This window comes from Chrysemys picta, chromosome 1, assembly GCF_011386835.1.
Source record: "Chrysemys picta bellii isolate R12L10 chromosome 1, ASM1138683v2, whole genome shotgun sequence".
Taxonomy (NCBI): domain Eukaryota; kingdom Metazoa; phylum Chordata; order Testudines; family Emydidae; genus Chrysemys; species Chrysemys picta.
In genome coordinates, this window is record NC_088791.1 from 274,425,732 (window position 1) to 274,438,771 (window position 13,040).

At 39.9% G+C, this 13,040-nt stretch overlaps 1 protein-coding gene across 28 annotated transcripts in view; it reads left to right on the forward strand.

Moving 5' to 3' along the window:
- The window catches only part of MYCBP2 (MYC binding protein 2), a 384,804-nt gene that overhangs the window by 301,637 nt on the left and 70,127 nt on the right, over nucleotides 1–13,040 (forward strand). For 16 of the 28 annotated variants that reach the window (XM_008178543.4, XM_008178544.4, XM_008178549.4 and 13 more), the window contains one exon: nucleotides 12,174–12,275. The exons of the other annotated variants lie outside the window; for them this stretch is intronic. In XM_008178543.4, the coding sequence (XP_008176765.1) occupies nucleotides 12,174–12,275 (102 nt within the window). The remainder of the gene's footprint in view (nucleotides 1–12,173; nucleotides 12,276–13,040) is intronic. 28 annotated transcript variants of the gene reach the window in all.

The window sequence follows — 13,040 nt, forward strand, 5'->3', positions numbered from 1 at the left end:
CCCTTCTGTCTTTATTGATACATACCTTCCTTTAGTTGGTCTGTCCTTGTGTAAGGTAAATTAAATCACATTATTTTAAAATATGGGTAATTTCTATTGCCTGGATCCTGCAAGTCTCTGCAAACAGGTGCACTGCTGCATCAGCATAGAGCCCTGTTGAAGTCACTGGACTGCCACAGTAGCACAGTGAATTGGAGGACTTGGGGCATCATTCTAAAACTGTCTATACAAACTGTTACCTAAAAACACTTTCTAAAAAGGTTGAATTTTCTATTGGACTTCACTTTCCTGAGTAAGTTGCTTTTTTTTTTTTTTTTTCCCCCCCACATCTTTCATCATGGGGAGCTAGACCACAATCATCTCTTTTCATTTTTGTCACTCTTCATTTCTACCATCCCTCTCTTTTTTTTTCCTCTCCAATCAGTGGAAAGAAATTTAAACTTTTCTTTAAAAAAAAAAAAAAAAAAAATCTTCTAGGGTGGTGTTTTGCTTTTTTTAACGCATTTGTCAAATTGCATTTTAAAATGACCCATTGACCCTTTCCTGTCAAAGATTAAGTAATTTAATATTCCAGGTATCTCTAAATATGGGTGGGTGGAGTATCTACTGTTGCCTTTTCAAATTATATCATCCCCCATAGTTCTGGGATGATACTTCAGCTGTCATACTCTTTTCTTCTTTGAATGGGCCATGTCTTCTGATTCACCTTATGTCAAGACTCCTCTATTGATTAGACCGGAAGCAGCTAGAGCTGTGCATTTCTATGAACTTGATGCCTCTCACCATCTTTCTGCTATATGTGCTTGCCACTACATGCCAGAAAAGGGATCCCATTTCCATGTCAGACAAACTTCTTAGTATCTATTGGGGATTGTCCTATTTCCCCTCTCTTCAAATTTTCTTTACTACTTCAACTGTCCACTTTTCTAATAAACTGTCTTCTACCTCTTTCCCCTTCTGTCCACCATTATTCACAACCAGTTAAGTATTGTCCCTTTCTCTGAGACCACAGGACAATAGCTTCAAGATGGCAGACTGCAAGAAGACAGAAGACTTATGAAGTAAAATACCTCATAAAAAGTATGTCTACCAAGGAATCCTCTTCTCTAGTAGATATAGGAGTCAGTATTTTCTTTAATCTACTTAAATATTTATAGTGCACTTATCTCTGAACCACCTTGTTCTCATAGTGGTTCTTCCCAATATGAAAATTTTGACTGATCATAATGGGAAATTGGGCTGCCTTCACCTTTACTACACTGGCCTCCACAAATCCCTATAAAGCGTAGTGAGGATATGCCAGTGGCTCTTTGGATCAGCAACTGCATAAAAGAACACTAAAACTATCCTCAAGAAATCAAAAAGAATGTTTCCCTTCTCAGTCCCCATGATATACAGGAAATCTTGTATATCAAAATACTATAAAGAGTGTAAGTAGGAAAAAACCTTAATAAATTAAACTAAACATTTCAGATTGCTTCTCACCTGAAGAATAGGATTTGATCTGAAAACTCAGAGGCACCCATGCAGGGCAGGCTTCTATCAGTACTTCGAAACTACAGTGAAGCCTATTAGTTTGTTCAGACCTCCCTTAGTATTATACAGGGAAACAAAATGCTGCTCCCACTTAAGGCCAAATGAGTCTAAGGATTGTTAACAAATTACAATTGCATTATCCTTCATAACAGGAACTAGAATTGATTAAATAAAATAATCCTTATAGATTGCATCCAATACCGTCACTAGGAAATATCTCTATCTGTAAAGCAGACCAACAAGATGAGCATCTGGTAGCACTGGCCTGCACAAAGTGGTGTGACACACAATTTTGAAAAGTAAAAGCAGTCACTCGCGCCTTGCCCCTTTAGCAGTAGAGGAGAGTTAAGATAGTTCAGTATGTATCAAAGTTCCTTTCTTTCCTGAAGATATTCCAAAATCAGTAGAGACTAGGAAATCAATAGGGAGAAGTATGGAAACAGGAGTTTCAGGGGTTGAAAGTCTCACCACGACCCTGCTTACCCTTCCTTCAGCTCCAAGCCATCAGTTAGTTTAACTTCTGTGCCAGGGAAGATAATGGAGCAAGTAATTAAGGAAATCATCTGCAAACACTTGGAAGGTAGTAAGGTGATAGGGAACAGCCAGCATGGATTTGAGAAGAACAAATCATGTCAGACCAATCTGATAGCTTTCTTTGATAGGATAACGAGCCTTGTGGATAAGGGTGAAGCTGTGGATGTGGTATACCTAGACTTTAGTAAGGCATTTGATACGGTCTCGCATGATATTCTTATCGATAAACTAGGCAAATACAATTTAGATGGGGCTACTATAAGGTGGGTGCATAACTGGCTGGATAACCGTACTCAGAGAGTTGTTATTAATGGTTCCCAATCCTGCTGGAAAGGCATAACGAGTGGGGTACCGCAGGGGTCTGTTTTGGGACCGGCTCTGTTCAATATCTTCATCAACGACTTAGATATTGGCATAGAAAGTATGCTTATTAAGTTTGCGGATGATACCAAACTGGGAGGGATTGCAGCTGCTTTGGAGGACAGGGTCATAATTCAAAATGATCTGGACAAATTGGAGAAATGGTCTGAGTTAAACAGGATGAAGTTTAACAAAGACAAATGCAAAGTGGTCCACTTAGGAAGAAAAAATCAGTTTCACACATACAGAATGGGAAGAGACTGTCTAGGAAGGAGTACGGCAGAAAGGGATCTAGGGGTTATAGTCGACCACAAGCTAAATATGAGTCAACAGTGTGATGCTGTTGCAAAAAAAAGCAAACATGATTCTGGGATGTATTAACAGGTGTGTTGTGAGTAAGACACGATAAGTCATTCTTCCGTTCTACTCTGCTCTGGTTAGGCCTCAGCTGGAGTATTGTGTCCAGTTCTGGGCACCGCATTTCAAAAAAGATGTGGAGAAATTGGAAAGGGTCCAGAGAAGAGCAACAAGAATGATTAAAGGTCTTGAGAACATGACCTATGAAGGAAGGCTGAAAGAATTGGGTTTGTTTAGTTTGGAAAAGAGAAGACTGAGAGGGGACATGATAGCAGTTTTCAGGTATTTAAAAGGGTGTCATAAGGAGGAGGGAGAAAACTTGTTCACCTTAGACTCTACGGATAGAACAAGAAGCAATGGGTTTAAACTGCAGCAAGGGAAGTCTAGGTTGGACATTAGGAAAAAGTTCCTAACTGTCAGGGTGGTTAAACACTGGAATAAATTGCCTAGGGAGGTTGTGGAATCTCCATCTCTGGAGATATTTAAGAGTAGGTTAGATAAATGTCTATCAGGGAGGGTCTAGACAGTATTTGGTCCTGCCATGCGGGCAGAGGACTAGACTCGATGACCTCTCGAGGTCCCTTCCAGTCCTTGAATCTATGAATCACCTTGGCTACTTGGGAGAGATTGAGAATCCCTTCTTATTGGTGGAGTCTTCTCATTTCAGCATAATTTAGCAGATCTTTCTATATAGACAAATGATCCTTCGTGTGCTCATCAAGAGGGAATTCAGTTGAGCTGGAGAAATTCCTGGGAAATCACATAGTTCAGTCATAAATAGCAAAAATATTTCAGAAACTTGCCAGGATGTACACAATAATACTTGTTGCCTATTGCACCATAACCAGTTCAGATTATCTGTAGTGTATTCTTTTTTATGTCATTGAGATAAATTTGGAGTAATGAGGATACCACTGGTCCTTAAGACCTTCAAGCACACAAAAGATGCAGATGATTCCAGGTGCAGTTCTCCTCAACACAGAAGGACCATTCTACTGGCCAGATTGTCCACTGATCTTAAAGGCAAACCTGAAGAAACCACTTAGGCTAGGTCCACACTACCCACCTGATACGGCAGGTAGAGATCGATCTTCTGGGATCGATTTATCGCGTCTCATCTGGACGCGATAAATCGATCCCAGACGCGCTCCCCCATCGACTGCGGAACTCCTGCTCGCCAAGAGGAGGAAGCGCTGTCGACGGGAGAGCTTGCCTGCGCCGCGTGGACCCGCAGTAAGTAAACTTAGTTCGATCTAGGAAACGTCAACTTCAGTTACGCTATTCTCGTAGCTGAAGTTGCGTTTCCTACATCGATCCCTTCCCCAGGGTGGACCAAGCCTGAGATACATAGAGATAATTCCAGATGTTTCTTTGCACCTCTCCTAATATCAATTTAAAGCTTTCCTGTGCAGCCTCATGACCATTCTGTGAATATTCACCAAAGTGCTGGTCACAGTTATTGCTAATCTTAATTGCAAAGGAATACCTTTTTATCTGTTCTAAGGTGGCATCCGCATTCAGGATGTGGATTTCTGTAGTACGTTAAAGACCACTGAGACCCTGCAGGAAAATAGGTCTTTCATGAACATCCAAAATAACAAATTGTCCCTTACACTATCTTTTTCATATGGGGAGTGATCGTGAACAGGTCAGAAGACATCACATACCTGACAGAGTGATCGTAACAGGTCAGAAGACATCACATACCTGCTCTAATAAATTTGTTAGTCTCTAAGGTGCCACAAGTACTCCTGTTCTTCTTTTTACAGACATTTATAGCTTTAAGTAATCTCAAAGTCTCGTTAGCATTGTAGCTAGTCGTGTAAATTGCTGTTGTGGACAAGTTGGTAAATGAGATCCCTCCTCACATATCCTCTCCAAATGTGCAAAACACAACACCAGAATGGCAGAGAATTGCTAGGAGTTGAGAAAATTTAGGACTTCCTACACTGGTGTACTTCCCAGGAATTATTCAGTCAGATACAAAAGAGAGAACTAACAGCCAATACCAGCCTTGGGTTGAAGATAGATGCTGCTTTGCAATAGGCCAAAAGATTATCAGTTTATGAGATCCAGTCTTTGGGGGGGTGAGGAGAAAGAACCATTAGAATTAACCCAGAACTGTACTCTAGTATAGGTACAGGTTGAAAAGATGTGTTTTTTTTGTGGTGGTGTGGTTTTTCCTCTTGATAAATGTTCATGCATAAATTCTGCCCCAAACTATAGTTGATAGTGTTAATGTTGAGAAGTCAAGCATAGAAAAATCAGTACATTCCAAAGCCAAGGTTGTTTTGTTCTCATTGGTAACACTGCATGTTATGTAGTACTTTGTTGTCTTTTCCCTATTAAAATGTAAAGCTTTATATATGTTAACAGATGCTATAAAAACTTGTGGTGTGACAGGTAAGGTTGCTACCATGTTAAACTTTTAGATTTTCATGGCCCTAAACATTGCATTAATCTTGGATATTTTTTTAATTTAATATTATGTATAAGTGTTTTGGGGCTTCCACACATCTACTTATACTTGCTCTTCTTCCTCAATTTTTGAGTTTTGTGTATGATTATTTTTCATGTTATTCATTACTGATTTACTAAGAGCTCAGTGTTCTGGCACTACTAGGGGACTGTCGGTGTTCCCAAACTGATTTCCTTCTATGCACTCCAACATTCTTTCTTCTCCCTTGCACAAGAACAGTCTTTTCTGTCACACCTGCACACACAATGAGTTAAGGCACACTCTCTTGATAATGTTTTAGTTTGTACAGGGACTCTTATGTAGCTTGAACTCTAGAAACAGTCTAATGGATAATATAAACTCTACATGGTCCCTGATGGAGTTTAGAAATAGCTGAACTTGGAATCATGGCAAACATTTTCCCTGCCACACCTCACACAACACTTGTCTCCTAACCACACAAACAGCAACCCAACAATCACACTAGCACACAACCTGCATCAGTTACTCGCTCCCGAGGCACTTTTAAGCTCACCTTAAATCTAGAACCTTAAATCAGGTACACCTTAAATCAGGGGTGGGCAAACTACAGACCATGGGCCGGATCTGGCCCCTCAGAAGCGGCCCTCGGGTGGGAGGGCGGAAGGCTCCATGTGCGTTGCCCTTGCCTCCAGGCACCACCCCCCACAGCTCCCATTGGCCGGGAATGGGAAACCCTGGCCAATGGGAGCTTCGGGGGAGGTACCTGTTGGCGTGGCAAGGGCTGTGCATGCAAGGGCTCCGCCCTTCTGCCCCAGGGGCCACAGCGCTTCCTGGAGTGGCACGGGGCCAGGACAGGCATGCAGGGAGCCTGCCCTGGCCCCAGTGCGCGCCACTGCCACCCCGGAGCCGCTTTAGGTAAGCGGCGCCAGGCCGGAGCTCGAACCCCTCCTGCACCCCGCCCCCCCAACTCCCTGCCCTAAGCCCCCTGCCTGCACCTCGCACCCCTCCTGCACCCCAACTCCCTGCCCTGAGCCCCCTCATACACCCTGCACTCCTCCTTCACCCCAGCTCCCTGCTGCACCCTGCACCCCTGTGCACCCCTGCCCTGAGGCTCCTGCCACGCCCCGCACCCCTGCCCTCAGCTCCCTCCTGCACTCCACACCTCTCCTGCACCCCAACCCCCTTCCCTGAGCCCCCTCATACACCCTGTACCCCTCCTCTGCCCCAATCCCTTGCCTTGAGCCCCTTCCTGCACTCCGCACCCCCTCCTACACCCCGCGCCCCCTCCTGAACCCCAACCCCCTGCCCTGGCCCTGCATACAATTTCCCCCCAGATGTGGCTTTCGGCCCAAAAAGTTTGCCCACCCCTGCCTTAAATCTAGAACATTGTAAGCACTACCATAAACAAATAAGAGTATTGAATTACAGTGTGTTGGAGTCCACATGCTTTACCACCATGGACTTAATCAACATTTCTTTAAACTGTGGAGAGGGACATGAAGGACTAATTGCTGCGGACAGTTCATGGTTATGGCACCCAAATAACCATAACTCTGCCCTATGGGGATACAATGAACAGGGGGAAATGTAATGCCTTCAGAAATCATTCCAACCTAATCTGGGACCACAAATGATGGAAGTGCCTTAACCATATGATTATTGCATGGTATTACTTTGGAGTAGCACAAAGAAACCAGAGCATATTGTCCAGTTAAGCTTTGCAGTTGCTTTGCATTGCCAGAGGAGCATGAAGAAGCTGGAGTGTATATTTGAATTTCCCTATCAGTCCTCAAATTTTTCCTCCCTTTTGCACTGCACCTCCTTCACATACACACCTTTCGGTAGGGTCAGATGGGTAGCTTTTGAAAATAATCATTTAGGATTAATGGCCATTTTTGCTATTAATTTTCATAGCCAAAAGTTCCTCTCAATAGAGGCTGGTATGTTAAAATGGCCTCCTTCAGAGAAATTCATGGAGAATTGCTCTTTTTCCAAATGGTCGCCATCTTCTATTGTTCCCAAGGGAACTGAGGCCATAGCAGCTTTCAGTTAATGTGCCTTTTTTTTTCCCCCCAAAATGCCCACTACCTCCCATCGTTTCCATTGTGAGTGAAGCCAGCAGTCATTTATAATAGCTGCCTGTGGCCTAAGAACATGGGAGATGATAGCCAATTTGAAAGAGTGCAGTTCTCAGTGGACTTTTTTGTAACAGAACATTTGTCAGCCCTGATGAAGACGAGGGGCAGGTGTGGGGTGCAGCTGAGGTGACAAGACTGTTAGGGGGAACAGAAGCTGCGTGGGTTGGAGCAAACAGCCAATCAGCACAGGGCAGAGAAAGTCCAGTCAAAACTGTAGACTGTTGTCTGAATGTTTAAAGGACCAAAGGTTCCTGGTTTGGCTGCTCCTGTTGCTACTGGATGGCTCTTCCTTGCAGTTATCTCCCAAGCCCACGGAGGGAGGCACAGCCCAAGTCCTAGTGTCCCCATAGTGGGGGGTGATCTCCCCTGCACGGTTTTGGGTCCAAAGAGTTGCTGGAGGGGAAGGGGTGGCCATGGCTGTGCCCCCTTTTACCTTCTCCCTTCCCAGTGCAGCAGTCCCTGCTTTGGATGCTTCTGCACCTACCAGCTGGAGTTGCTACAATTCATCCATTCCTCTTTGGTTACATAGCCAAAATTCTTATCCAAGTATTCGTCATTCACATCTTTACTACAACAGCCTCTTCATTTTTGGCCTTTACTACTGCAGCCTTAGTCTCTTCTAGACTTTTCAGATTGTTACTGCTAAAATCATCTTGGCTCATTATTCTGATTATGTGGATGCTCTTTTTGAGTGCCTCCACTGGCTTCCACTTCAGCTCTACATTGAAGGCAAAGTTCTTGTCATTATCTTTTCATTACTTAGTCAAAGCCTCTGCTACCTGATCTAGTAACATATCATAACATTGATCCCCACCTTTGCTTCACCAGTATTTCCAACCTTTACTGCCCATCAGTCAACTTCTCCCATAAACACTCCATGCTTTCCCCCCGTGCTGCTCCTAAGCATAGGAAAAACTCCCTGATAAAATCCAAACAAACACTACCCTATCCTCCTTCAAATCCTTCCTTAAGACTCACCTCTGTCATAATGCCTACAAAACCCAACCTGCTGATCATGGCTAGACAGGTGACAAGCTGTGACTACTCTTCTTTTCCTTTTCTTCTCCATTCCATTTTACTTGTACACCCTGTTTAAAAAAATACAGTACATGTAACTAAGAAAGCTGTGGTAATTCTTCACCAGTTTCATTTGCTTGTATATTGTATCCTCATCTTTTGTCTGTTTGTATCTATAGACTGTAAGCCCTTCAGCACAGGGATCATCTCTTCTTTGACTGTATAGCATACTGTAATCCCAGTCCTAATCCCAATTGGGACCTTTGCATGCTAGTATAATAATAAGTATTTAATAATAAAACTTAGGCTCCTTTAAAAATCCCAAGCTAAATAGGTGGTGAAAGAAGGAAGGCATAAGGGGATTAATGAACGGAGATGGGATATGGAAGGAAGAGTGCAGAGAAGATATTAAGAGAATGTGACATATGGAGAGGACAGGCAGATTGACACCGAAAATAAGAGATGGGTAATGGGGGTTGGAGGAAGCAGCCAGTCAGACGAGACCATAGAGTCTTTGGTTGGAAGAAATGAGCTCACTAATGTAATGGACCCAGCTAGATTTAGGTATTTAAAGGGGGGGGGAGAAGGATATTTTGTAAACTGGAATATCCAGGCATATTCTCTCATCACAGAAAAAAATTAATGTTTACGCTGGAGTATTTTTTTATCAAAAATACTACTTCATAAAGGAAATTTGAAGAGGAATTAGAAGTGGGTATACTGGAAATAGATATAGGGCAACTACAAATCAGAAACTTTGACTCTTTTCTGCATCAGAGGCAGCTGCATTATTAATATTTTTCACATACACCCTTAGTGCTAGGTAGCTCACAGTACAAATAAGAAATGGTCCCTTTCCTAGAAAACTTAAAATATTTTAAGAGGGTTGAGTATGCCCCAGTGAGGGAAATTCACAAACTGTTTTCCAAGATCTGGAACTGTGGCGTGTATTAGCCATCAAATATTTTTGATGCATCAAATATTTTTGTGGGGAACAGTAAATGTGGCATTGAGCTTTTACAGCTTTATTATTCTAGAATATCTGGATGTGAAGCTTATTTTCTGTGTGGCAAATTTTGTAAATTCCAAAACATGAACTATGGTATAAAGTTTGGAAGAAGGGCATAAATTGCATTAAGCTTGATTTTGGATATATCTTAACAGTTTGAACAATAATTTACTAAAATGTTACAGTTGGCTAAGAACTGTTAGGTCATTTTGTGCAGCCTTCTTGAATATATTCAAGTTCTTTGTCCAGATTTAAATAGCTTGAGTGATATAGCTCCCACTGTTACCTTTGGGTAATAAGATATATTCCCCACTGGTACTACACCTCAACTTTCCTGTGTTGAGATTAATCCCATTACCACGACTGTCGGAGACTAATTCTCTCCTTTTTTTAATATTTGAATATTCAGGTATTTGTACAATTCAGTATATTCTTCTTAATCATAAATTAGTGAAGAAAGAGGCTCATTGTTCTACTACCACTGCATTCTGTTCTTTTGGGATCTATAGAAATATAAATATATTATAATATTTCAGAATATGCAGTCATATTGTGGCCTGTTCTCCACGCTGGTGTAAGGGAGTAAAAGGGGCATAAGACACCCATGTGCAGGAGAACCATTCTTAGGCTGCTTGTTCAGAGCCACTACCTCCCACCATCATGCTTGACTTTGCCCCCCAATATACCTGGATGTGTAGTTATGCCAGTGTGTCTTGGAGCATATGCTATGATAGGTATTGATCAGTTGCACTTTATTCCCTTCCTGAAGGCAACAGGGAGACTGGGATGGAGATTGACTATTTGAGCTGTAATTTCCTTCCTGCACTGATCCAGGGGCAGCACAGCATAATCACAAACTGACGATCTATGAAAAGTAAATACAGTACTTGCAAATATATAGGATGAAAGGATCTTGGGAAAGTTACCAGTACAGGCACAAATATTAGGAACAACAAATCATGTTATAGTAAGAAAAGCATAATGCTTACATATTAAATTAAAATTTTTAATTTTTATTGACCATACTGTTCCTCTAATCTTTGTTAATCCTTCTTTATTTTGATATCCATTACTGTAAAAAGTTTGTTTTTAAGCATACCCGTATGCTTTTTTCCTAGTGTGTTTTTTTTTAATTAGTGTTTATTTTATCTGTGTACCCAAGATCTGGCATCTCTGTTATAGTCTGGAAAAATAGTTTTCAAATAAGAAATAATAAGCGTTATCATGGGGGCTTCCATTCACTGATCTCAAGTTTATGCTAATGTTTGGGAAGGTGAATGTAATCATTTCTGTTTTATTATTCTGTCTTGAAGAATGGGATTGTTATTTCAAGTGTTCAAAGTATATGTGAACTCAGTCATTCTCACTACAACAACTACCCTTAAAACTTAGGTTGGGAGATACTTATACTTAACCTTATTGTATGCTTTAGTAACTAGAACACCAGAGACACAGGCAACAAATCTTTTATGAAATACATGGGTTGGAACCACAGTTCCTCGGATGCACTTGCCTCTTGAGCTTCTACAAAAAAGCTTGTCTAAAACATGCTGTTTTCTGCTGCTTATGCAAATTAAATCTCTAAAGACTATTATTACAATAACTATTTGATTTAATTTTACTGAAGGAACAAGCTAAGAGTTAAGGTTAAAAATTGAATTTTACTACAGGACAGTAGTAGAGTTAAGGCTAAAATTCCATACTAACATTTCCATGTTACTTTCATTTCACAAGTCTAGAGCTTTGTTATGATACTTTTTTTAAATTATGGCACACTTAGTATGTATGGAAATATTTCCTTGGTTTTGTGGATTTATGTTAGATAGTTCAGGTTACTTTGACTCAGTGGAGCAAATTCATCCTTGATGCAACTTCAGTGAAGTTAAGCATGGAGTTATACCATGAATGCATCTGGCCCAGTATTTTTAAAGGCATAATTCTTGCCCTTCACAATTTTGACAGCATTATTAATAAAGGACTTTTCTTATAGAAGTGTGAAAGTTGACATGCCAAACTCCTCTTCTGTTTTTATAAATAAAGACTATATATGGATACAATTTTCAATCCATAATTAATTGTTTATTAGAATCTTCTGTAATCCTAGTCATGTCATTCTGTAATACTGATCAGTTAAGTTCATACTATGCATGTTAGGTTATACAAAATAAACACCATTACAGAGTTGAGTTATATTTTTTTGCATAGATAAAAGGAAAAATAATTCCAATAAAAGCACTAAAACTGCCTTTCAAAATGTAACTTATTTTACTTTATTTTTGTAATTGGGATTTTCAAAGGTGAATTTCCCACATATTCTTTTTAATTTCATTTAAGAACAGTTTGTTTATTGCTACATAAAAATGCCATTTTACAATTCTAAATCATGCATGCATGTAAATTTTTAGATTATAAAAAGATCTCAAATTGAAACATAATTAAGATAGTCATTATTATATCATTCTTTGTTATTATAATAAACTATAAGCCCTGCTGTCTGTCCCACAAATACTTGGTTATCAGTTTTTCATAATACATATTTAAATCATAAAACATTTCATTTTTACTCTTTAAAAAATTAATGTAAACCTTTTGAAAAAAAATGTTTCAAAATTAAACAGTCTCATATAAAACATGTTTAGGATAATGTATTTTAGCAATGAAATACAATATATTTAGCAGAGTAGATACACATCATTTGAAATGCTTGTTTTGCTTGTTTTTATCTTTGCTAATCTTTTCCATTGAATCTATGCTGCTTCTGTGCCACTGTTTTCCACTATAGAAACTCCATCCCGCTGCCTTGCTTCTCGTGAGCGCATTTACAAAAGTAGTGATGTAGCTGGGCCTGCCTCTGCTATTTCATCTCTCTCTCACAAACTAAAGGGTGGGTATGCATGCAAACACAGACAGGTTATTCAAATTTTACATTGGAAAAATGGTTTTTCTTCTTCCGTTCATTTTCATTCCATTCACTTGATAAAACACTTTTTCAAAATTAATGTTAGTGTGATATGTGTGAGTGTTCATATAATATAACAACTCAGTGTTGCTTATTTAACTGTAATGGTTTCATGACTTGTATGTTGAAGATGGAATGTTAGTTTACAACCAGTTAAGATACTATAAACAGACTACTGTCATACATGTATGAATATTTAGACAACAAACTAGTGAAATTTGGGAGAACGAGTAGAGATTCATTTTCATGTTACTTAGTCTATAAATAAACAAATGAAAAATTAATATTTAATACAGTATTAAACAGTCAATTTTTGTGCTGGTTGAGTTCAAAATGCTGAGACATTATTTATGGGGCTGATTGTATTATGCTGTATATCACAAGTGTTACAATCATTGAAATCAATGGGATTAATCACATGAGCAAGGAAATTGCTGTATAAGGCCAAGGAAAGAGGCGGTATTCTAGATTTATTTATTCATGATTACTCAGTAGCTTGCTAGCACTGTTTATAAATGCCATCCTGCAGAATAGACTAACTGCATCCATTCATAGAAAACAATATGGACACAAATTACTTTCTTCTTGTGAGCTACACTATTCAGCCTTGTGCACGTGTATTTTACGTACATTTATAAAAAGCAATTACATAGTTCTATCAGATAATGGATTGGCAATGAATTGGTGTAA